Source organism: Zootoca vivipara, chromosome Z (genome assembly GCF_963506605.1).
Source record: "Zootoca vivipara chromosome Z, rZooViv1.1, whole genome shotgun sequence".
Taxonomy (NCBI): domain Eukaryota; kingdom Metazoa; phylum Chordata; class Lepidosauria; order Squamata; family Lacertidae; genus Zootoca; species Zootoca vivipara.
In genome coordinates, this window is record NC_083294.1 from 16,542,883 (window position 1) to 16,568,187 (window position 25,305).

General features: G+C 47.1%; 1 protein-coding gene across 3 annotated transcripts in view; it reads left to right on the plus strand.

Moving 5' to 3' along the window:
• Positions 1 to 25,305, plus strand: part of RXRA (retinoid X receptor alpha) — a 125,713-nt gene that overhangs the window by 57,857 nt on the left and 42,551 nt on the right. For 2 of the 3 annotated variants that reach the window (XM_035113137.2, XM_035113140.2), the window contains exons 2-3: positions 11,031 to 11,078; positions 21,118 to 21,383. In XM_035113137.2, coding sequence (XP_034969028.1) covers positions 11,031 to 11,078; positions 21,118 to 21,383 — 314 coding nt within the window. The remainder of the gene's footprint in view (positions 1 to 11,030; positions 11,079 to 21,117; positions 21,384 to 25,305) is intronic. The other variant, XM_035113138.2, reaches the window with a different exon arrangement.

Here is a 25,305-nt window from a genome sequence, read left to right on the forward strand (position 1 = left end):
AGTACAGCAGCATCCTCTTACAGTGGAGAACCAGAGGCCTCAGAGGGAAGCCACAAGCAGGATTTGAGCACAAGAGCAGTGCTCGCCCCCTTCCATGGTTTCCAGCAACTAGTATTCAGAAGCATTTCTACTTCGAACTGGGAAGGCAGAGTGTAGCCAGTGGGGTTAGTAGTCACCTTAGCTCTCTCCTCCATGAATTTGTCCAATCCTTTCTCAGTGCCGTCCAAGTTGGCAGCCATCATTGCCTCTTGAGTGAGGGAGTTTCATAGTTTAGCTCTGCGTTGCAGAGCAGGGCTCTCCTTACTTTTACCATGCTCTTATTGGGAATGAATTGTGCCCCATCCCTTGAAACACAGGCATGTGGGGTCGGAAGGGGGGGATACTGACATTTAAACCTGCACAATCAAGTCCCACCCCCCTGCCACTTTATGCAGCACTGCAGCTCTGACCCAAATTGGGCTTTTGGTGATAGAATGCCCATTGTGTATTTGGTCCATTAGCAACTGTTGGAAGTGGGGGGGGGCACACAGGAGGACAAAGGACTTCTGTGTTTTTTTTCCTGCACACCAAGATTCTCCACTGAGGAGACACTGAGTCATTGGCATTAAAAGCCAGACTTCATATGTACGCTGTTGGGGTCTGAACTGGCAGTGGCTGAAGAGGGATAAATGGATGGAGATGTCGACCTGGTGTGTGGCAAGAGAGAACATTTATATCCTAGGGATTGTTAGGAAAGGAATTGAAAATGAAACTCCTGATATCCTTATGCCATTACAGTATACACATCTACGGTGTGACCACAGTTAGATTACTGTGCACAGTTACGGTTGGCCTCAAAAAGGATATTGTAGAGTTGGAACAGCTTCAGAAAAGGGCCACCCATACACAACAATTTTGGTGTGTACCGTATTTTATGGTTGGTGTAAACTGATTAGCAGGTATATTGCTTTTAAGCCTACATAGAAGCAAAACACATAAAACAGATACGCTCCTTGGAATATTGTGTCCAATTCTGGGCACCACAATTTAAGAAGGATATTGACAAGCTAGAACTTGTGCAGAGGAGGGTGACCAAGATGATCAAGGGTCTGGAAACCAAGCCTTATGAGGAATGGATCCAGGAGCTGGGTATGCTTAGCCTGGAAAAGAGGAGACTGAGATGATATATGATAGCCATCTAAAGGGCTGTTGCATGGAAGAGGGAGCAATATTGTTTTCCCCTGCTCCGGAGAGTAGGACTCAAATGAATGGCTTCAAGTTGTAAGAAAGGAGATTCCGACTAAACATCAGGAAGATGTTTCTGTCTCTCTGACAGTTTTTAAGCAGAGGTTGGATGGCCATCCGTCAGGGATGTTTTAGTTGAGATTCCTGCACTGTAGGGGGTGGGACTGGATGACCCTTCCAGCTGCACAGTTCTATGAGTCTATGATTGTTTATGTAGTAAATAACATTAACTGCTGAGCCAACTGATTTTTAAAACTATTCAAAACAAAAACTCATTAAAATTAGAACAAACTGTAGAGCATAAGAATGTACAGCCTTGTTATCACCCCCCCCCCGGGAATTGCAAGTGGGGAGAGTTGTGGTTGCACTCAGGTCCTGCTTCTGGGCTTTACATCGAAGCACCTGGTTGGCCACTGTAAAAACTGGATGCTGGACTAGGTGATCCAGCAACCATGCTTTTCTCGTGTTCTTGGAAGTACAAGGTGGCTGGAGATTTTGGGTCCCTCGCTTCCTTTCGCCCCTTATTGAACTATGCCCTGGCAATTCACCAGCCATTGCTGCTCAGCTGGATTTGGCACAGTGGGTCACAAGTGGTGCCAACCCGTCCCCCCCTCCCTTATGGAATAAGAATAATAAGAGCCAAATAGATTAGGCTAATGGAACACCTAGTGCAGCATCTTAGTCCCATAGTGGCCAACCAGATGCCTGTGGGAAACCAGCAAGCAGGACCTGAGCACAACAGAAAACTGTACCCTCTACATTTGCTAGCACAAGTGAGGAAAGTGTGTGTGTGTGGGGGGGGGGGAGTACTGGAGGGGACAGGTGAGGGAGAAAAGGTGGCGCCCATTGCATTAATAATGGAATCTGTGACATCCAGATTAGATTAGTAAAAGCTAGAGAGCACGGACTATTCTCATCTTTTACCCAGTATGCAACTTTAATGGCAAGATAATGAGGCAGAGTATTTATTTGTAAAAGATCTGGAGATATCACAGCTCAGTGGAGTCACTGAAGAGTGATAAAGTTGCAAGGCACTCGCCTGCCACCATGACACCAGCCAGCTGAAACCTAAGATCTCCCTTTCACTGTTTCTGGGTGGCTTTCTTTGCTCCCCTGAAATGTGTAGCCAGAGTTTCACCGCAGCAAACTTTTTGTTCAGCCAAAGACATTCCACGTGAACGACGGCATTCTGCATTCTTTCAATGCCAGCGCAGCAAAAACTTGATTCGAGTAGAACGTGAATGGAGTACAACACACTCATCACAAATAGTGGTAAATAAATGGAGAGTGTTAGCTTTCTAGATTTTTTGGGGGGGGGGTACTGAAAAAAAAAGAAATAAAAAGCCACACAAGAGAACTACAAATTGATTTAGCACTGCCTCTTATGAAAGTTATCCTGCATTACAGGAGTTTTTACTAGATGACCCTTGGGGTCCCTTGCAGCTTTACAATTCTATTATTATGATTATTTTGGAAGGTGATGGCCTTTCATCGGAAATTTTAAAAGAGAGGTTGGATGACCATCTGTCAGGGATTCTTTTTCTGTGCTTCTTGCATTGCAGGGGGTTGGACTAGATGACCCTTGGGGTACCAACCCTACAATTCTGTGATTCTACGGCCCATTGAATTCCTGTTGAACAGATAATGGTTAGCAAATGCTTTGCCCCTTCAGCTGCCAAAAAGATCCTTACCTGCCTGACGCTGCTATTAATACCCTTCCCCACCCCCTGTTATTAATTGTAAGCTCTTTCTTTGGAGTGTTGTAGTGTTTTGTCCCAGCAATAAGGCTGTCCCAAGCAAGTGTCCTCCTCATGTGACATGATTCAGCTGGCCTTGCAATCTCGCCGGCAGATGAATATCGGGTGATTTTTCCCTCTCTCCCTAGCTGGTGATGACGGTGTGACGACCTTGATGAGATAATGCGTTGTTATTTTTGAACCATCAAAAGATTAGCGCTATTGGGCTCTAGCAAGCAGGCTTATCGGGTGGGATTTATCCCAGCTCAGAGCCTTGGCTCAAAAGGTGTGTTTATGCTCTGGGCACAGGACATTCTAGGAAAATAACGCAAAGGATGAGGTTGTGCCTGATACGTTTTGAGGCAAATGTGATTAGACAGCAGATAAGATGAGCCACTCCAGAGATGGGCCCTTGTCATAGTCTTATCCTTGTCTTTGGCACAGTGGCATTGATGAGGGCTTCCTCAGCACAAAGGCACTCTCCTGGTTCCCAGAAGCTGGTAAACAGAAGCATTACTGCCTTCAACCACGGAGGCAGAGCATAGCCACCAGGGCTAATAGCCATTAATTAGTTCCATCTTTTAATGCCATTCAGGTTGGTGGCCATCAGTGCCTCTTGTGGGAGTGAGTTCCATGGTTAACTTTGGGACTTTCTTTCATCCTTCCTGAATCTTCCAACATTCAGCTGCATCCTCTTTTAAAACAACCCAAGTTAGTGGCCAAATTCCATTCAAGGAACAGAACTTCCCTGCCCCTTCATGCCTCCCCAAAATCTGCTTTGGGAGTTTGGAGGAACCCACGTGTCTGGTTGGCCTGGTGAGAAGAGGATGCTGGAGCAGACGGGCCCTTGGCCTGATCCAGCAGGGCTCCTCTTTTGTTCCTTGGGGTGCAACGAATGCATGGGATGGTTGTCTTAGGTCCAATCAACCTTTTCTCGTGGAGACCTCCAATTCCCTTGGATGTGAGTAGTTAGCGATGGAAGAGACAAGAGGGGAGGGAGTGTGCTTTGCTCATACAGTATTGGCCTCCCATTTCCCCTTTTCATGCCCTGTCATCTCCTCCCGCCTGGCTGGCAGCTGTTGTCTGGGAACTGTGGCTGGCATCTGACCCAGGAAATGCAGCCTTGGACAGCAGCCAAGTCGTCCACTTGATTCAAATACAGCTGGAACTGATCTGATTGAGAGAACGAGTTGAGGCGGAGAGCGCCTGTTATCTAAGGCAGAGTGGGGGTTCCTCTGCCTACTCCCTTCCTCCACTAGGCTTGTAGCCGCTCTCCGAACTTCATTTATTTTGATTTATTAGGGAAGCCTCTTCCCTGGGGGCTGTTAATTACAGTCTGCTGCATATGGGATCTGGATTGTGCAAGATGGAGTGATAGTCCTGATCCACCATTGGCTGCCAGCGTCCATGCCCAGGGTGCCCAAGGCTAGACCAGGGTGCTCAGCGCTTATTATCAACATACAGTCATGACTGTGTGCTAACCCTAACAGCTTGCTGGATACCTCAATACAAAAGGCACTGAGACATGTTCCTATGTCTTAAAAGAAGAGCTGTAGTTCAGCGGTTTGAGCATTTGGTTTGTACTGTAAGCAGAAGGTACCAGCTCCAGTCTCCATTTGTAGGGCTGGGGAAAGACCTGTGCTGGAATCTCTGGAGAAATCATTCCTTTGTTAAGAATCATGAGGTCTGGAATCTTGCTTGATATTTTAGGGGAAGGACTGCAACTCAGCGGTAGAACCAGCCTGCTCACGGGGGCAAGATGCTTTGGGCATATTACATTGATCCTGGTTGCCATTTAGTTTCCAGGCCCAACCATCCCCAAGGGCTGGTTTTGACTTGCAAATCCTTAAATGGTTCAGGACCGCAATCCCTCAAGGACCACTTCTTTGCATCTGACCAACCCAGACCTTGCAACCAAGAGGTCCAGAAGGTGGCAACACAAGAACAGGCCTTTTCTGCAGTGGCTCCCTCTTTGTGGAATGCACTCTCCAGGGAGGCTCACCAGGCCTCTTCGCTACATATCTTTAGGTGCCAGGCAAAAAAGTTCCTCTTCAATAGGCTGATTAACATCCTATATGCTTTTAAATGTGCTTGCGGGGGGAGGATTATTGTTTTGCTTTTTGCTTTTCTTGTTCTTATCATGTATGTTGTGTTTTTATCTTGTATGTTGTGAACGGGCCTGGGATTATCAGACAAAGGGCAGTATACAAATTTAATAAAAATAAAAAATAGTTATAACACCTGCCTTGCATGTAGAAGGTCCCAGGTTCGGTTCCCAGTGGCATGTCCAGGGAGGAGAAAACACTGCCTGAAACATTTGTGAGCTGCTGCCTGTCAGTGTAGACAATGCTAGATGGACCCCATTGTCTGACCCTGTATAATGCTGCTTCCTATGTAAGCATTAGGTGTCAAGTGGGTGGGCTGTAACTCAGTGGTGGAGCTTCAGCCCATTCTTCAGAATAGAAACATACTCTTATGTTAAGGGATATTGCTCAGCAGTAGAGCACATGCTTTGCATTCAGAAGATCCTTGGTGCAGTCTTTGGCAATACATATCTAGGAAGGAAGCCTTATGAGGAACAGTTAAGAGTTGATGATGTTTAGCCTGGGGCAGAGGAGACTGAAAGGTGCTATAATAGCCATATTCAATTCTGAAGGGATGTCATGTAGAAGATGGAACCAGGTTGTTTTCTGCTGCTCCAGAAGAGAGGACCCAAACCAAAGGATTCGAATTCCAAGAAAGGAGATTCCAACTAACATCAGGAAGAACTATCTGTTCAACAGTGGAGCAGACTTTTTGGAAGGTGGTGGACTCTCCTTCATAGGAGTTTTTTAAACAGACGTTAGGTGGCAATCTGTCAGGGATGCTTTGTTACATTGGCAGCTCTTATTGAGTGCCTTTTCCTCCCCTGCTTTGCCTGTGCCAAAAAAACCCAAACTCTGTCACATGCACACACAAAAGAAGCATGTTTTATTATATAGACATCAGCTGCCAAAACTGTTTCTCCTTTTCCATCACTCAGATGACAGCTTGCTTCTCATTGCCTCAGCTTCAAACTCCTCACTGCTTTTCAGGTCCTGTGTTGCTTTGTTCATTCACTGTTTTGTGCATGCCACTGTTTACTGTGAAATCCAACCTAGCAAACTGTGGCTTGCACTGGGCCTCCAAGCCAGAATTTGAGACTGTGGTTTGACCCAACCAAATCTGATCGGACTCTTTGCACCAACACAAAATTCCTTCTCCCGTAGGGCCAATTCTGTCTTCACCTAGTTTAGGCAAGCCTCTGGGGCCATGACCAGAGTGCGTTGGGGCACCTCATACTCACAAAGGTACACACAGTTACGGGGGCAGGGGACAGAGTGTCAGCAGAACCCACCACACTAGGCCAGCCTTCACGGCCAGCATTGCTGGGCACACGTGCATGGGGCATGCTGGGTACAGGCCTGGCCACTGTAGTCAAGTGGGACTGCATTGTGCCCCTGGCTGCCTGTACAGGGAGGAGCCCAGCCAGCTGATGCAGACTTTGGTGGGCAAATCTCTCCTCCCCTGACACAATCAGTGAGGGTCCAGTGAGACTCTTAAAATTGTGCACCTGGGGCTCTGGCCTCCTCATGCTACTTCCCTGCACAGGTATGCAGCACCCCCTGTCCTCAGTTAACCCACACCGGCTCTGACCAAGGCAGAATAGAGTGGTACTATTACTTTTCTTGATCAGGACACGATAGTTTTGTTGATTTAGCTTAGAATAGTACTAGGGTTTTGGTTTTGGTTTTGGTTTGCTGCTGCTGCATCACTATGTTGACTCATGTTCAGCTTGTGGTCTACTAAGACCCCAAGATCCTTTTCAGATGCTATTGGCAAATCAGGGGTCCCCCTGTATTACAAATGCATTACATTTGTTCAGCTCATTCTTCCTACTTATCATTCCTTGCATTTGTTCCTATGCAATTTCATTTTGTTAGTTTGGGCCCAGTTCTCCAGTCATACTGAATCCCAATTAATGGAAAGTACCGTAGCTAGGCTTCTCCTTGACTCCTCTTGGGCTGCAGCTCCCTCCTGGCATGGTTTATTCTGTTATCACCAGTTTGGGCACTGTTTCCTTTTGGGTGAAGACAGAGACAAAGTAGGTGTTGAGTAGTTCCGTCTTCTCCTCTGTCACCCAATATCATATCTCCGTCTTCTCCATGCAAAGAACCCACCACTTGCTTGTTCTTCCTCTTGCTTCAAACACAGCCAAAGAAACCTTTTAAAATTCTTTTTAACCTCTCTTGCAAGTCTGAGTTCAGCCTGAGCTTGGGCCTTTCTGACCTTCTCCCTGCAACTACTGTTGGCTACTCGTGTATACCCTTCCTTATTTATTGCATTCACACCCCACTCCTCCCCAACAAAGTTGCTGAAAGTAGCGTACATGGTTCCCCCCCCTCCCAATTTCAATCTCTGCAACAACCTTGTGAGGTAGATCAAGCTAAGAGGCAATGACTGCCCTCAAAGTCACCCAGTGAGCTTCATTGCTGAGTGGGAACTTCATCCCTGGCCTCCTAGGTCCTAGTCTGACCACTTACACCACACTGGCTCTCTATAAAACTTAAAATAAAATATTACTTATTTCTCCCTGCAGAAAATAGTGCGGCTTACAACATATACTTATAAACAGGACATAATTTATTCACACACACACACACACACACACACACACACACACACAGCATCAATCAATTAATTAAAAAATGGCTTCAAGCTGCATATTTCCTGGGGCTGCAACAAAAATGTTGGGCAATTCTAACACCTAGTAGGTAGAGAAGGGTTTGTGATGAAAGAGGGGGTGTTTCTCAGAGCAACCCCTGCATTTATTACCTGACTTGTGATGGGAGAGATGGTGGCATAAAAGGCTTGTACTTCTGACTGTCGGACAACTAGTGTAGCTGTTGAGACTTGCCCTCCCAACTTGGATGGAGCTCTGTGTGAGAGAATCGAGACACTTTGAGGAACAGGTTCAGCAACACTCAGATCTTAGGGCTAGAATGAATTTTGCAGTGTGTGTGTATGTGGATGGGAAGCCTGGCCAGACCTGAAGAGAAGTGACGCAACCCCCTCCAGGCCCCGGATTCCTCCAGCTGCTGCCAAGACCAGAGATTCCGGTTCCAGGGCCTTGCTGTACTGCTCTTCCTGGGGGAGAGGGGGTGGGTAGAGAAGAGTTATTCTCCATCATGACACTAGAAGTAGGGGGCCTACAATGAAGCTGAATGTTGGAAGATTCGGGACAGCTAAAAGGAAGGGCTTCTTTACGCAGTTAATAGTTAAACTATGGAACTCCCCTCCTGCAGGAGGTGCCAATGGTCACCAATCTAGATGGCTTTGAATGAATTAGACAAATTCAAGGAGGAGGGGGCTGTTGGTGGCTGCTGGCCATGATGGCCATGCTCTGCCTAAACAGTGGGAGGTAGCAATGCTTCTGCATAATACCTGCTGCTGGAAGCCATGGAAGGAAACAGTGTTTTTGTGCTCTGCTTCTGCTTGCAGGATTCCCACAGGCAATCTGGTTATCAGAACAGCATGCTGTTCTACATGTCCCCCTTTGGCCTGTTCCTGTAGGCTCTTATGTTTTTTATGACCAGCCAGTAGAACCACCCATCTTATTATTTTGGGGTGCAAGCATAGCAAAGTGCATGCTTTAGCCTGCTTGGCATGGAAGGAAGAGGGGCAGTGCTTCACAGTGGTTAGAGAGCCACGGAGTTCGTGTGGTTTTGCTGCTCTCTAAACCCTTTTGCGCCCACAGGGTGCCCCAGGCTTCCACTTCCCTTTGTCCGCTATCCTGCTTAGGCGGAAATATTTCAGCTATGTCTGTGGCATGCCAGGAATGGCTTAGAATCACAACGGGGCTGAGTCTCTCCATGTGGTCTGTTTGGGGATCTGGCATTCTTTGGGTAATTCGAAGCAGATTCAGTGGCATGAAAAGAGAGAGAGAGAGAGGTGCAGGATCCTTTTCATTGCTGCAATGGAAGTGGGGCTGAAGTTCTAGCCCTAGTCAGACATTTCTGTTCATGCAACTGAGAACATAGGAAGGGCTTGCCGGATCAGGCCAATGACTCATCTGCCCCAGCATCCTGTTCTCTCAGTGCCAAACCAGATGCCCTAATGGGAAAACCCACGGATCTAATAACATAAAAAGAGCAATGCTGAACCAGGGCAATTGCCCATGAAGCCCGGCCAGATGCACTGAGATTCCTAGGCCTCATACTTAATTTGTCACTTTGTTCAGAACCATGAGGACTAGACCATTACTTGACTTTTAAGGACTACTGTATTGTGTAGCCTTCTTCAGCCCAGGGGCAATTCTCCCTGCCTGAAACCCTCAAAGGGCCTCAGTCAGTATAGACCAGGCATCCCCAAACTGCGGCCCTCCAGATGTTTGGGCCTACAACTCCCATGATCCCTAGCTAAGAGGATCAGTGGTCAGGGATGATGGAAATTGTAGTCCAAAACATCTGGAGGGCCGAAGTTTGGGGATGCCTGGTATAGAGCAGTGGTGGCCAAACTTGGCCCTCTAGCTGTTTTGGGACTACAATTCCAATCATCCCTGACCACTGGTCCTGTTAGCTAGAGATGATGGGAGTTGTAGTCTCAAAACAGATGGAGGGCCAAGTTTGGCCAACACTGGTGTAGACAATACTCTTGGTATAAGGCTGCTTCCTACACTCCTATGTGCATATCAGAAGAAATTCACAGAGTCCCATAACATTTAAGCTCTTACCTACTCATCTCAGCTACATTTATAGACGATGAGTTGCATTATGCCTGCATTGCAAGGGGTTGGACTAGAGGACCCTTGTGGTCCCTTCCAACTCTACAAATATATAATTTTATTGCTGATTTTACATTTTTACCAGTGGTTATCTGATTGTGGCATTCTCTTACTGATTTGTGTGCATTCTGTATAACTGTTAGAAGCATCATAATGAATATTAGAAGTGGCTCCCACCTCTGTTATTTGGCTCCCCTGGCCTGGGACCTGGTTTTCAGAACGTCCCTTCTGATTAGCACATGAACCAGGCCTCTTTCAGCCTCAATGTGTTGTTCCAGGACAGCTTTGAAATGGTAAAAGTCACCCTTCACTGGCAAACACCATGAAAGGGCACCTCTGTTATGGCTTTATTAAGAACAGCTTTTCTGAGTTAAGCAAGAGAAGTTGCACACAGTGCTTCAAAGGAGCTGGCTGAACCTTGAGTCTGTGCCTTTTTAATGCTTGGAAGGAAGAAGACAATGCAGAAGCTTTGGTTGGGCTTTTCCCAAAGCTGTGGCTGTTTACCGGCTTTGGTGGAAGCCAGTTGCCAAGAGGGAAATGATTTGGGCTGCTCTGCAAGGAGAAGAGAGACAGTGGATTGCTTCTGAGGAAGTGTCTTTGCAAAGTTCTAATCAGGGTACTCGGCTCTCTCCAGAGCACTGAAAGATTTACTTATTGTTGTTATGCTTTGTGCACATTTCTTTCTAGGCTTGCGAAGGGCTGCAGCTCAGCAGTAAAGCATCTCCTTTGCATGCAGAAGACCTCCCAGGTTCCTGTTTATTCAGAACCATGAGGTCTAGGACCTTGTTTTATTTTCAGTGGAAGAGCCATAACTGTGTGGTCAAGAGCATCTGCTCAGCATGCAGAAGCTCCCAGGGTTTATCCTCAGTCTCTCTAGGTTGGGGTGGGGAAAGGCTCCCTGCCCAGAGCTCTGGAGAATTGCTGCCAGTCAGTGTAGACAATACAGAACTAGATGTATGATCTGATTTAGTATGAGAAAGCTTCATGTGCTCCTGTTTAATTCAGTCTGTTCCTCAGAATGATGAGGACTAGAATATTTCATTATGTTTAGGGGAAGGGATGTAGCTCAGTGGGAGAGCACATTTTGCATTCAGGAGGTTCCAGGTTCAATTGTTGGCAGCATCTCCAGTAAGCCCCTCTCACATGTGGACCAATGGCCTGAGTAGGTGTGATGCAATGAGATGATTGCATCCCTTTATCAAAGTTTCTTGCATCTTGGATCAGGGATTCCAGTAAGTAGTTTTGTTTTTTTGTTTTTGTTTTTGCAGACATGTGTGTGCGTGCGTGTGTATCCAATGGCAGCTTTGGCGTTTTTGGTGAGTGAAATAAATAATGTGCATGATGTATGAACAACACCTTTGCTCACTTTCCAAGGTGGTTCTACTCTGGGAAAGAGAAAAGGGCTCAGGGAATGAAGGGAAGCAAGTCAGCAAAGGTTTCTGCACATAAGAACACTATAAATCACCCACCAGTCCTATGAGAGCAGCAGCTGTGGATCATATAGCCCCCCCCCCAGCAAATTAATATTATCCCAGTCATTTCCTTCCCCACCCCAGTTTCTGCTACCATGTCTTTTAAAAGTACAGGCATCTCTTATAAGTGTGAAGATGAGCTTGACTCTGGTACAAGAAACAAGCTTCTAGTGTCACCATCAATTTGCTGTAGCAATGCTATGTTGAGACTTTAGGGCAGATATCCAGGGGCCCCTTGACAGAATGAGCAGCAGGGCTGATTTCTACTGCCTTTTGGAGCAAGTGTAATGATATATCTTACAACGTGGAGAAAGGGACGTAGGGAAGATGCAAGACTACAATTGTAAGATGAGAGTTGGGGAAGGTTCAGAGAAGGGCAACCAGGATGCTAAAAGGGATGGGGTGACTCTTCTATGAGGAAAGTGTGCAGCATTTGAGGCTTTCTAGTTTAGAGAAAAGGCAAGCAGGAGGGGATATAGATGCTTAACACTAGAACTTGTGGGCATTCCATGAAGTTGAGCATTCGAAGATTCAGGGCAGAGAATAAGAAGGACTTCTGCACACAGCACGTAGTTAAACCATGGAACTCTCTCCCACTGGAGGCAGTGATGGCTAGCAACATGGATTGCCTTACAAAAGGATTGGACAAATTCATGAAAGAGAGGGCTATCCATGGCTACTAGCCATGATGGTTGTGCTCTGCCTCTACAACCAGAGGCATTGATGCTTCTGAATACCAGTTGCTGGAAACTGCAGAAGGGAAGATGGTCCAGTTTCTCAAAATCCCGAGTGGGGGAGAGTTGCTATTTCACCCAGGTCCTGCTTGTGGACTTCCCCGGGCGGCGGCGGGGGTGGTGGTGGTGGTGGTGGTTCAGGTCAGCCACTGTGAGAACAGGAAGCTGGACTAGACAGGCCTGTTCTTATCCTCAGTACTCAATGCTCTCTCTCATCCACACTCTCAGTTGCTACAGCAAAAAAAATGTTGCATCACCCAGGTTGTATTTTTTAACCAAAATGGACAGTAAATTGCACGTCTGGTTGAGATCTCTGAACCCAGTGACTCTGTGCAACAGACGGAGATGGTCGGGTAGGCTGCCATTGCACAACCACCGGCCGAAGGTTGCTATTGTTTGTTTTTAATTATGCCTGCCATCCAAATAGTGTGAAATCACCTGTGCAGTCTCATGGGCAGATGGCAGGTTGCCTGCACACTTTGGCAGACTGCCACTTTTGGTCACCGGATGTCTATACTCATGCAGCTTGGGGAATTGTGAAAAGGCAATGGGCATGAGTGGGAGGATGGATGCATTTGGAAACTGAGGCTTCTTCTGGGTGGCTTCAGGGAGATTACCACACCACATTGGCTTTTGGAGATTTCAGCCGGTAGTGTAGTGGCAAATTCGGAAGTGCAGAGTCTGTCTCTTCATGATAGCCATAGCCATAGCCATGCCTTCTTCTAAGATTTTAAGACCTTTTAAGATTATACAAATAGTCTTACACTCTAATATTATTAATTAATTAAATAATAATAATAATAATAATAATAATAATAGATGCATTCCAACGATCAGTGAAAATCTCCATGTTTTGCCTTTGAAGTAGATCTACTTTTTTTCTGCACACACAAACACGGACAAATTATTTGGAGTGCTCCAATATTTATTCCCAGATTTCCTTGAAGTTCCATTGTATGTATCTCTCTAATGCAGCCTTTATCAACCTTGGGTCCACAGATGCTCTTGAACCACAACTTCCATCATCCCTGACCATTGGCCATACTGGCTAGGAATGATGGGAATGGTAGTCCAATATCTAGGTTGGACCCCATGTTGAGAAAGGCTGAGAAAGAGACTGCAACACCATGCTGTGTCCACCTAACATCAGTTGCAAAACCTCTTCTTGGCTAGGAGCGTCCAGCCTTTCTTCCAGTTTGCCATTGTGCTGCCCTGAACAAAGCAGGTGTGCGGGATGGGTGCTTTTTGTGGGGAGGGGGCACAATCAGAATCTCTGCAGCAAGGAAAGAGTTAACTTGGGGCTGTGTCGGGCTGGGAGTTGAGGGAAGTTGGGGTCAGGGAATGTGACCCTGGAAAATGTGTGTGTGTGTGTGTGTGTGTGTGTGTGTGTGTGTGTGTGTGGGCACGTGTTGCCTCAGGACCACCAAGCGCGACTCGTTGATGGAAGAACTTTTTGCTTGTTCCCAATTAGGCTCTGAGCCAGTTAAGGAATGTAGACCCAAAAAAGATGGGTGTTGAAACAAGCCATCTTTCGTTTCCATGGGGGGGGGGGTTCACAGTCTTAACTAGGCCTCAAAACATTTCCAAAACCACTTCCCTTCTGCAAAATGTTTGTTTCAGATGCAAGCTGGGGGCTGGGGAGAGGGAGGGAAGAAGAGGCAAAATAGACAATTCAATGGGAGGAGTGGAAAAAACCCTAAAGTTTGTTGCATTGCATTGTATAAATCCCAAGATAGGCTGTTGCATGCATGTAATCCTAAAGATCTGTGTACCTTCCATAATACAAGTCTTAATATATGATGATGCTAGGTTCCCAACAGAAACAACAACAACAACAACAATTTATTATTTATACCCCACCCATCTGGCTGGGTTTCCCCAGCCACTCTGGGCGGCTTCCAACAGAAATAATAAAATACACTAATTTCTTAAAGATTAAAAGCTTCCCTAAACAGGGCTGCCTTCAGATGTCTTCTAAAAGTCTGGTAGTTATTTTTCTTTTTGACATCTGGTGGGAGGGCATTCCACAGGGCGGGCGCCACTACCAAGAAGGCCCTCTGCCTGGTTCCCTGTAACTTGGCTTCTCGCAGCGAGGGAACCGCCAGAAGGCCCTCGGCGCTGGACCTCAGTGTCTGGGCAGAGTGATGGAGGTGGAGACGCTCCTCCAGGTATACTGGACCGAGGCCATTTAGGGCTTTAAAGGTCAGCACCAACACTTTGAATTGTGCTCAGAAACGTACTGGGAGCCACTGCAGGTCTAATGCTAATGCCAAACATGGAACCTCTAGCTGTTTCTGGACTACAATTCTCTTAATTTCCCATCACACTTGAAATTACAGTATGGGCGGACAATGAAAGTTTTAAAAAAGAAGAAGTCCTTCTTCATGCAAAACATGGTTAAACTATGGAACTCACTGCCACAGGAGGCAGTGGTGGCCCCTGACTTGGATGACTTTAAAAGAGGATTGAGCATATTCATGTAGAAAGCTATTGGTGGCTAATAGCAATGATGGTCATGCTCTGCCTCCATGGTTAGAGGCAGTAACACTTAATTCTAGTTGCTGGAAACTGCAGGAGGGGAGAGAGCTCTTGTGCTTGGGCCCTGCTTGTAGGCTTCCCATAATGGGCATCTGGTTGGCCACTGTGTGAAGAGGAGGCTGGATGAGATGGGCCCCCTTTGGCCTGATCCAGCAAGTTCTTCATATGCTCTTGTCAGGGAGGCTGAGCTCTCTTGTGTGAGCAGGAACAGCGAAATCCAGCCTTGTGTCTTTAAATGGAACTCCCCTGTCCTGTACACAGAGGGAGCCAAGCTCTGCTCCCAGCCATTTGGCAGACACACGTCTTATTTCCCTTATCAGGCTGGGCCTCTTCCTGTGGCACTTAGACAGGCAGTTCTCAGGCTGTTTCTCCCTCACCCCACCCCAGCTACTGCCATGCCCCCTTCCTCAAGCTATCCACCCGCAACATGTCAATATCAGCTAGGTAAAACCTGCTTGCCCACTGGTGGGCGGAATGCACGCCCCTCTGCCCCAGCTGAACAACTTCTGCTGAGAAGATAGCATTTGCTCTGGGCAAACAACTTTTACGGAACTCCCTTCTGCAGGAGACAGTGATAGTCACCAACCCAGATGAAGAGGAATAAGGCTATCAATGGCTACTCATATTTGGAAGCAGTAATGCTTCTGAATTCCAGTTGCTGGAAACTGAAAGAGGGGAGAGTGTTCTTGTGTTCGGGTCCTGCTTGCAGGTTTCCCATTGAGGTATCTGGTCTGCCACTGTGAGAACAGGAGGCTGGACTAGATGGGCACTGGCCTGATCTAGCAGGCTCTTCTAATATTTCTTAACTTCTATGCTCACATCAGATGTGGTGCCCACTTTCATGTTGGTTCCAGGTTAGAAATGAGTGGTGGGAATCGGTTTTCATTTAAAGATTGGCCTTCCCAGTTTGCACCTTACAAAACAGTATGTGAGCTGAAAAACCCAGCGATTCACACGTCTCTGAATTTTGCAATGCCGTTTTCCAGTCAACATGCATTACAAAGAGGGAGAGAAAGAGGGAAGGAGGACAGCATAGACCTAGAGGACTGAGTGTGTTTATTCACTTCCATTTTGCAGTTGCATATTTTTGTCTGTCTCTTGGGTGTTTTTAATTTGTTTATATGGGGTTTTTGTTTTGCTAAGGCTGTCAGTATCTGCCTGAATAGGGCGAGTGATAAATTTAACATCACGAATGTCAGGAAAGAGAACCAATTTTCTTTGTTCTTCTCCTTATATTTTCTTACTGCTGTTAAGAAACACACATCAACAGCCCAAAACACCTCCAACTCACTTCTATGCTTTTTCAGCCAAAGCTCCCCTCCCCACACATAGTCCACCACATCATTTCCAAATTGCCTAGAGCCCATTAAACGGCAGTTGAATGTAATTAAAAGGCCGTAATGATCCCGGACAACCTGTCGGCCTGCCTGTCGTGACAGGTTTTCCTTGTTCATTCGTATTAGCCCCCAAGGATGAAGTGTGATACTGGTGTCTCATGGTCGCAGAGCCCTCCTGCAAGAACAACCAATACGGGTGAGGCATGAGCCCTCCCAGTGCATGCTGGGAGTCAGGCAGCAACACAGGCACCACTGAAAACCTGAGAGGTTGCTTGTTGCAACCACGGAAACAGCAGATTCTCCATTGCAGGCTAGACATCCAACGAAGCTGAATGTTGGAAAATTCATGCAGCGTATAGTTTAACTGTGGAACTCTCTCCCACAGGAGGCATTGATGGCCACCAACCTAAATGGTGTTGAAAGATTGGAGTAATAAATGAAGGAAAAGGCTATCGATGGCTACTAGCCCTAATGGCTGTGTCCTGCCTCCAGGGTCAGAGGCGGCCATGCTTCTGAATACCAGTTGCTGGCAACCACAGGAGGGGAGAGGGCTCTTGGGCCCAGGTCCTGCTTTTGGGCTTCCTATTGGGGCATCTGGTTGACCACTGTGAGAACAGGATGCTGGACTAGATCAGTCGTTGGCCTGATCTTAGTCTTTAGAGACTAAGCCCTCAATTATGGATTGAAAAAAAATTCATGGAGGATCCAGCCACATTCACACCATATGTGATAGAGGTGTGTGGCATAGGACTGCATTCTCCTGCCTGGGCTCTGAGACCATTGGTAGATGCTCTTCTCTCAGTCCTGCCACCCCCACAAGCACACTTGCTGGGGACATAGAAGCTGGGAGAGGGCCTTCTCAGTGGCTGCTCCAAGACTCTGGAAACTTCCTTGCTGGGGAGAAATCTGGACTTCCTCCTCCCTCCTTGTTGTTCTTCTGCCAGCAGGTGAAGACTGTTTTATTCTAACAGGCCTTGGGGAAGTAGGGTTTGTACCTTTCCATTTGTGTTTTCCATTGCCACTGCTTCGCACAACACAGTCATGTATGGGCGACTTTGGAACAGGATCCAAAATCTGGAGTATGTTGATTTTTAAAACCCTTAAGCATCTGTAGAGCTGAGAATGCAGTGGCAATGAGACCCATTTTTTGAGGTTTGTATGTGAAAGTGTTTTGAGCTCCTGGGAAATGCCTTAATACCTAAGGAAGTCTGCTAATTTCTCCTTACATCAAAAGAGATGGGGAGGACAGAAGAAACTGTGTGTAGATATATGTCTGATAATTTGAGCCAAATGCTCTTTAGCCCCTCTAATGTTTTCTTTGCTCATGTTATCCTAAGTTCATCATGTTGGCTTGCATGTGTGTCATTCCCAAAATTTTAGTAGCTGAAGTATATTTCACACACACACACACACACACACACACACACACACACACACACACACACCCCGCACCAGTGAAAAGCCACACAGTTCTGTCTGTACTCAGCAGCCTCCCTGACTTTCTACACTTCCAACCAAGCCCGGGGGGAAGACACCACAAGGTTACCTCTCCCCCCCCAAAAAAAAATCAGGAAGGGCAGGCACCTGGGGATGTCGTGGAGTGTGCTGGAGTTATATTTAAGGGAAGGAAAAACCCATCTTGCTCATAGTCTGCATTCTCCATCCTCCTCAATTCCCCACCCTTTAATTGAAGCCCAGACAAAGACACCAGGAGTTTAAAACCCTTAATAGGCCTTTCTCATACAGTATAAGGAAGCTCAACCACTGGGCGAGGAGCTGCAGAGTGCTAAGGATATGCTTCTCACACTTCAATCAAAGTCCAGGCAAATACTTTGTAAGATGCCCTGACAGGGCTTCTTCAGATCAGGAAGAGTGTGCAACCAGGGAGACTGCAGTTTGCTGGAGAAATATCTAATGGGAAGGGGGGGGGTCCATGACCATCTCATAGTGGTGACATGCCCTGGGAATGTGGCAAAAAACCTGAAGTCTCTTTTCCAAGGGGAATAAAAGTTTTGAGAAATTTAAAGGATGGATTTCCGCACAGCACTCATTAGAACTGCAGGCTTCGCTCCAACAGCTGAGGAAAGGTTTGCCTTTTCAGATGACGAAAGGACACCTTTCTGAAAGGACTGACCTATCTCAAAACATGAGAATTGCATGAATTACTGTACTTAGCAAGCACAGTGCAGTAACTCATGCAGAGACTTGGCCAACAACTTCCTCTAAGCAGGTGGCTGCTCTTCAGTGTCTCTCCATAAAGAGCATGCATAAATGATCCAATTATATCCCATTTGGACACAGGTTGGAAGAAGCCAGAAACAGATCAGGGAATCATGCAGAGATGTGGCAGGGAACCTCCTATGGGGTGGGTGGATAAATTTAGCTCCCAAGATCTTATTTAATTTCTGCCTCCTGGCACACAGAAGTTACTGAGTTAGAAGAATGGAAGATATTGCCTGGACCTTGCCAGGTGAGGAGGATGGATCCCTTCTGAAGTGTAGGTGGGCTCAGGCATGGAGATTCAGCTCAAAAAGGATTTATTGGAACATCAGGAACAAGAAGAACAAGAATGACAAACAGGGGCACTTAGCCCAGTATATATACCATAAGCTGGCCCAGGCAAAACACACACACCACCTGTGATAGGTCACCTTAATGCTGCAATAAGCAAATCAGAACACTGGCCCTATCTCAGCAGTGATTGGCTGCCTGCCAACTACTAACAATGTCATTGGAGGGTTTTAGAATTCCCTCTGTCTTTTGTTATGCAGATGAAGCTCCTGAGCTCCAGGCGAGGCCTGAATTGCATGCATACAGTCTGGTTTCGCCTTCCACCCACTGTAATCACTCAGCAAATTTTGCATAGATTTAGCTCAGATTTTTAAGCATACATGTAATGGAAATATACCAAAGTTTAGAAATGCATAAAGATCACTTAACATGGAAGGAAATAGATGCAATTTACAGGGAGAATGATATGCTCTGCTAATGTGTTTCTCTGGTGTCAAAACCAGTACACTCATAGTTGCTTTTAATAGCATTTTGGAGAGTTGTGTTTGCAGAGGTTGGAGTAGCAGGTTCGATCATAGAAAATTGTGTATGGCATAGAAAAAGTGGATAGTTTTTCTTCCCCTCTCATGCTGAGGATCCAATGAAGTTGAATGTTGGTAAATTCAGGACAGAAAGTCATTATTCATGCAGTACATAAACTATGGAACTTGCTCCTGCAGGAGGCAGTGATTATCACCACCCTAGATGGGACCGGGTGGTGCTGTGGGTTAAACCACAGAGCCTAGGGCTTGCCGATCAGAAGGTCGGCGGTTCGAATCCCTGCAACGGGGTAAGCTCCCATTCCTCGGTCCCAGCTCCTGCCAATCTACCAATTTGAAAGCACGAAGTGCAAGTAGATAAATAGGTACCGCTCTGACGGGAAGGTAAACGGCGTTTCCGTGCACTGCTCTGGTTTCGCCAGAAGCGGCTTAGTCATGCTGGCCACATGACCCAGAAAGCTGTCTGCGGACAAAGCGCCGGCTCCCTCGGCCAGTAAAGCGATATGAGCACCGCAACCCCAGAGTCATCTGCGACTGGACCTAACAGTCAGGGGTCCCTTTACCTTTTAGATGACTTTAAAAGAGGACTGGACAAATTCATGGAGGGCTAGGCTATTGATGGCTATTAGCCACAATTGCTATGCTCTTCCTCCAGAGTCAGAAGCAGCAATACCAGTTTCAGGAAGGGAGAGAGTTCTTGTGCTCAGGTCCAAATTACAGGTTTCCCAGAATAGGCACCTGGTTGGCCGATGTGAGAACAGGATGCTGGACTAAATGGGCAATTGGTCTGAGGCAGCATCCTTGGTTCTTAACCTGTGATCACTCCGAAGGCTAAGGGATTCGCTTCCCAAACTCTACCGTAGTGCCCCAGAGCATCTTTTACAGAGGAGGTGCATGCTGGTGGTTCTTTTAATTCTTTCCAAGCTTCACAAAGTGGCAGCATCTACATCTTTTAAATAAATGATTTCCCATGTCATGTCCTGTCAAGCCTGGATTGGCAGCATCATTTACCCTTGGGGAAGACTGACAACCTCTCATGCCCAGCCCCCACCCCACCCCCTGGAATAAAACCCTGCATGTGCTTCTGTTTTTATTTTTGGTAAGCTGCCCTTGAAATTTACTTGCTTGAAGGGCGGGTTCGACATTTCAATAAATCAACAAATAAATAATGTATGCATATGCTTGTCACATTCATTTTAAAAGCAACAACTTTGGGTGTACACTGGTGGGTACATTGAAATCATGGGTGTGGAGTCTTTTTCAGCCCAAGGGAATGTTCACTAAAAGAGCCGCTGCCTGTCAGTGTAGAGAATGCTTAGGTAGATGGAGCAATGGTCTGGCTTGGGCTAAAGCCCTGTGTTCCTGTTCAATTTGGCCTCTTATTCAGAACCACAAGGACTAGAATCTGACTTGATTTACAGGGGACTGCAGAGCATCTGCTTTGCATGCAGAAGGTCCCAGGTTCAATCTTCAGCTGCATCTCCAGGTAGGGCTGGGAACCCCTGCCAGCCTGGATAGCTCAGTTGGTTAGAGAGTGGTGCTGAGAATGCCAAGGTTGCAGGTTCAATCCCCTTAAGGGACAACTGCATATTCCTGTGTCACAGGTAGGGTCCCTTCCAATTCTATGATTCTGTCTGAAACCCCGGAAAGCTGCTGCTGCAAGTCAGCATAGACACTCAGTGTAAGGTAGCTTCCTTTGTTCCTGTTTAATTCAAGCCTTTGTTCAGGATTATGAGGACTAGAATCTTACTTTGTTTTTAGGAGAAGGGCCATATCATGTAAAGCACCTGCTATGCTTCCTGTAACTCCTTGGATTAAATGAAATAAATAAATTTAGGTGGAAGTGTGTGTGTTTGTGTGTGTATTTTTTATTTTTGTAAACTGCTTTGAGGTTTTATACAATCAAGTGGTACATAATTTTTATGATGTAAATAAATACACAAATAAATCTAAACCCTTAATTTCTTTCTTGTCTGTTAGTGCTTTCAGCATTTCCCCCAGGAAGGGGTGGGTGGTGTGTTTGTGAATGGATGAAACACAGTAGTGTAGAGTTGGACAGGACCCTACGAGTCATCTATTCCAACTCCCTGCAATGAAATATTAGCTTTATACTTTCTTCTTTTTTAAGAGAGAGAGATTTGGCCTATTTAGTATGGATATGCAATACACCCCCTGGTCTCTTTTTCAACTGACAGTGTATATTTCCCCCTTTTTCGCTTCACAGATTTCTCCAGCCCAGTCAATTCCACCTCCTTAAGCTCTCCGAACAGCAGAGGGCCTATGACTGCACCGTCTCTCCATCCATCGATGGCCACTGGCATTGGTGGCTCTTTGGGGTCCCCTGGCCAGCTCCACTCACCCATCAGCACCCTCAGCTCACCAATCAACGGCATGGGGCCACCGTTCTCAGTCATCAGCTCCCCAATGGGGGCTCACCCCATGTCTGGACCCTCCACCCCTGGCCTTGGATTTGGAACCAGCAGCCCTCAGGTGAGTCACCTGGTGGTGGGGACTCTGGGAAGCAGGTGGCATCCAAGGTGGTGGTGGGGGATTGGTAGATTCAGGACAGTGGAAGGCAAGCAAGGGCTCTGCCTGAGTGGCAGAGCACCATCCTATGTTCCACTTAGTTCAGTTCTTTATTCAGAGCCATGAGGGCCAGAATCTTACTTGTATTTTTATTCAGAGCCATGAGGATCAGGGTCTTACTTGTATTTTTAAGGAAAGGGCCAGAGCTTAGCGGCAGAGTACCTGCTTTGTGTTCTGAAGACTCAAGGTTCAATCCCTGCTGTCTCCTGGTAGAACTGAGGAATGGCCACTTCCTGAAACCCAGGAGAGCCACACCCCGTCAGTGTCAACCATACTGAGCTAGCTGTGTTGTTGTTGTTTAGTCGTTTAGTCGTGTCCGACTCTTCATGACCCCATGGACCACAGCACACCAGGCACTCCTGTCTTGCACTGCCTCCCGCAGTTTGGTCAAACTCATGTTCGTAGCTTCGAGAACACTGTCCAACCATCTCATCCTCTGTTGTCCCCTTCTCCTAGTGCCCTCAATCTTTCCCAACATCAGGGTCTTTTCCAGGGAGTCTTCTCTTCTCATGAGGTGGCCAAAGTATTGGAGCCTCAGCTTCACGATCTGTCCTTCCAGTGAGCACTCAGGGCTGATTTCCTTAAGAATGGATAGGTTTGATCTTCTTGCAGTTCATGGGACTCTCAAGAGTCTCCTCCAGCACCATAATTCAAAAGCATCAATTCTTCGGCGATCAGCCTTCTTTATGGTCCAGCTCTCACTTCCATACATCAGTACTGGGAAGAGCTAGCTGTATTCCTAAGCAAATATAACACGTAGGAATTTGCCATGGTGGTGACTGGTAACAAAATGTCTCTCCCGTATTGGTCTCTGCAGCCACATCAGGTGCTGTGACCTTCCAGCAGGTTGACTTCACTCAAAGGGCGCACTTCTCCATTGTCTCCCGAGACAGTTGGGTACCAACCAGACAGATTCATGAAGGACAAGTCTTGTCAGTGGCTACAAGTCATGCTGGCTGTATACTCGCTTCAATATCAGAGGTGCTAATGCTTTTGAATACAAGAAGAGTCCTGCTGGATCAGGCCAGTAGCCCATCTAGTCCAGCCTCCTGTTCTCACAGTGGCCAACCAGATGCCTGCATGGGAAGCCTGCAAGCATAGGCACCAACTATAAGGGGCCCAGGCCTGTTCTCCCAAGCTCATAAAATATTGGGGGAATGTTGAGAACAATCAATTGCAGAGGAGGCCAAATGTGGAGCTGAGTGTGGTGGAGTTTCAGTGGCTGGTGGCTCTTCCTCCTCCTGCCACGTCTGCTCTGCCCCGTGGCTCATCACTGCGTCATGCACATGTCATGTGCATGTCATCGCCGCCGCTGCCACCACCACCACCCAATCTTCTGCTCAAGTTGGAGCCTCTTGTCCGCAAGCAAGACCTGAGCCCTACAGCAACTCTCCTGTGGTTTCCAGCAAGTGTTGTTCAGAAGCGTTGAGGCCTCCAACTGTGGAGGCAGAGCACAGCCATCGTGGCTGCTAGCTATCAGTAGGCCCTTCCTCCTCCATGTATTTGTCCATCCTCTGTTAAAGCCGTCCAAGTGGTTGGTCATTGCTGCCTCCTGCAGCAGCAAGTTTTTCAGTTTAGCTCCAGTTTTCTCTGGCTGGATGTCAGGGTGTCTTTCAAGCCCAGCCTCTTATTTCCTCCTGTGCAGCAGCAGCAGTTTGTTTTCCTTCTTGAGAGAGAGAGAGAGACTGGGTGGCCAGTTTGTGTGTGTGTGTGTGTGTGTGTGTGTGTGTGTGTGTGAGAGAGAGAGAGAGAGAGAGAGAGAGAGAGAGAGATGGAAGATTACATTAAAAAAAAAAGCCTTCCCACGACAAGGAGATAAGCCCTGTGGATAAAAATAGTACAAGCTTGACAAAGACTGACACCTGTTGCTGGCTTGGCTTGGTTTGGCTTGGCTGGTTCTGCATTGCACATGCATCCAGTGTGGAGGGGGGGGACTGGTACGGGGGGGGGCAAGGAAAGAAGGGCTGATCAAGAAACTTGCCACCACCTGCCGGTCACTGCTGCTGTTGTTGTGGTGTTATTTATTCCAGCTCCCCTCCAGAAGATATATATCTTGGGAGCTTTCACTACTTTTTAGGAGTCTGCCCAGTTTTGAAACTGGGGTTCAGAAAGAGATGGAAAACCCCTCCAAGAGACAGCCTGCTCATCTCTGGGTGGATCTTGTGATCCTCAGCCACCTGGTCGTGCTTAGACCTCATTTGAAGGGCTATGGCTCAGTAATGGAGCATCTGCTCCGCATGCAGAAGTCCCATATTCAATCCCTGGCAGCATCTCCAGGACAGGGAATGCCTCTTGCCTGAAACCCTGGACAGCTACTGCCAGTCAGTATATACAATACTGAGCTAGATTATTGACTCCATTTTTGGCAGCTTCTTATCTTCCTATTTAAATCAGCTCCTTATTTAGAACCACGAGGACTTGAATCTTGATGTGTTTTTAGAGGGGAGTGCCAAAAGTATCTGCTTTGCATTCAGAAGGTTCCAGCTTCACTTCCCAATAGCATTTCAAGGTAAGGCTAGGAGAGAAAAATCCCTGCAAGAAACCCTGGAGAGCTGCTGCTGCCAACCAGTGTGAGCAACACTGAGCTAGGTGGATGGACTGAAGGGTCTGATTTGGTAGAAGGCAGCTCCTCTGCCCCCCTCTCCACCCGTCTTCCTGACTTTCACTCCACATCTCCCGGAGGAGAGCTGCCTTGCGCTTATGTCTATTTTTAGAGGTGGTCATGCGATGCAGAAGACCGGAAATAAACAGAAAGGGGGGGGGAGAAGAGAGATAGAGGGGGAGGAGGGAGGAAAAAGAGCTTGTCAGAGGATGCTCTCATGGAGAGCCCCTCCAGTTCCTGCTGGCTCAGAAGGAGGAGCTCTCATTTACTCATGGCCCGTCTTAAGTGGTTTTCCTGGAGGAGATGCTTAAGATGCTCACGCCCTAATGACTCCTGCAATCTGTCTCTCTCCTTCCAGCATCTTTCCTTTCCTTTGTAATGCTGTTAAGAGGTTTTGTTTATGGGGGAAAGGGAGGCATTTCAGGCCCAGAGGACCTGCTTTGTGTGCAAAATGTCCCAGGTTTCGTGCACCTATTTCTCTTCAGCACATGCTTATGAGCACATGGGTTCAACTTTATTTTTTTTTTGTGGGAAGGACTTAGAGAACCTACAACTGTCTTGGGTTCTGTGTTCCAGTTAGCCCAGCCCAGTCTTTTGAGGACTAGAATCTTTCTTTAATTTTATGGGAATAAGGATTTAGCTTAGTGGCTGAGCACCTGGTTTGCAAGCAGGGGGTTCCAGGTTCTATTCCTGGCATCCTCAGGTAACACTGGGGAAGGAAGACTCCCCTATCTGAGAGCCGCTGCCAGCCAGTGTAGACAATGCTGAGCCAGATGGACCATTGCAATGGTCTGACTTGATAGAAGGCGGCTTCCTAGGTTCCTATTTATTGCAGCCCACTCTTCAGAATCATGAGGACTAGAATCTTTTATTTTTACAGAAAGGATGTAGCTTAGTGATATCTGTGTCACAGACACACACAAAAGAAGATAGGTGAGGAAAGGAAGAAGATAAGATACCACCCTGCAAAGAAGACACTTGCATCTTTTGCTTCCCCTCTGCACCTCCCCTCCAGAATCCTGCTCAGCACTGCCCCCCCCCCATGAAGCTAGGGAGTTAATGAAGTGTGTGCCCCCACCTTCAAGCCGAGGTGGCACTGATGGAAGGTGTTGAGCATCAGATGGCAGGTGCCACTTGCAATCAGGTTATGCTCTGTCAGCGCTGAAGACCTAGCAGAGCAGAAGGACAGTTGGAGGATGTCTGGTTGTGGGCTGAGTCAAAGCC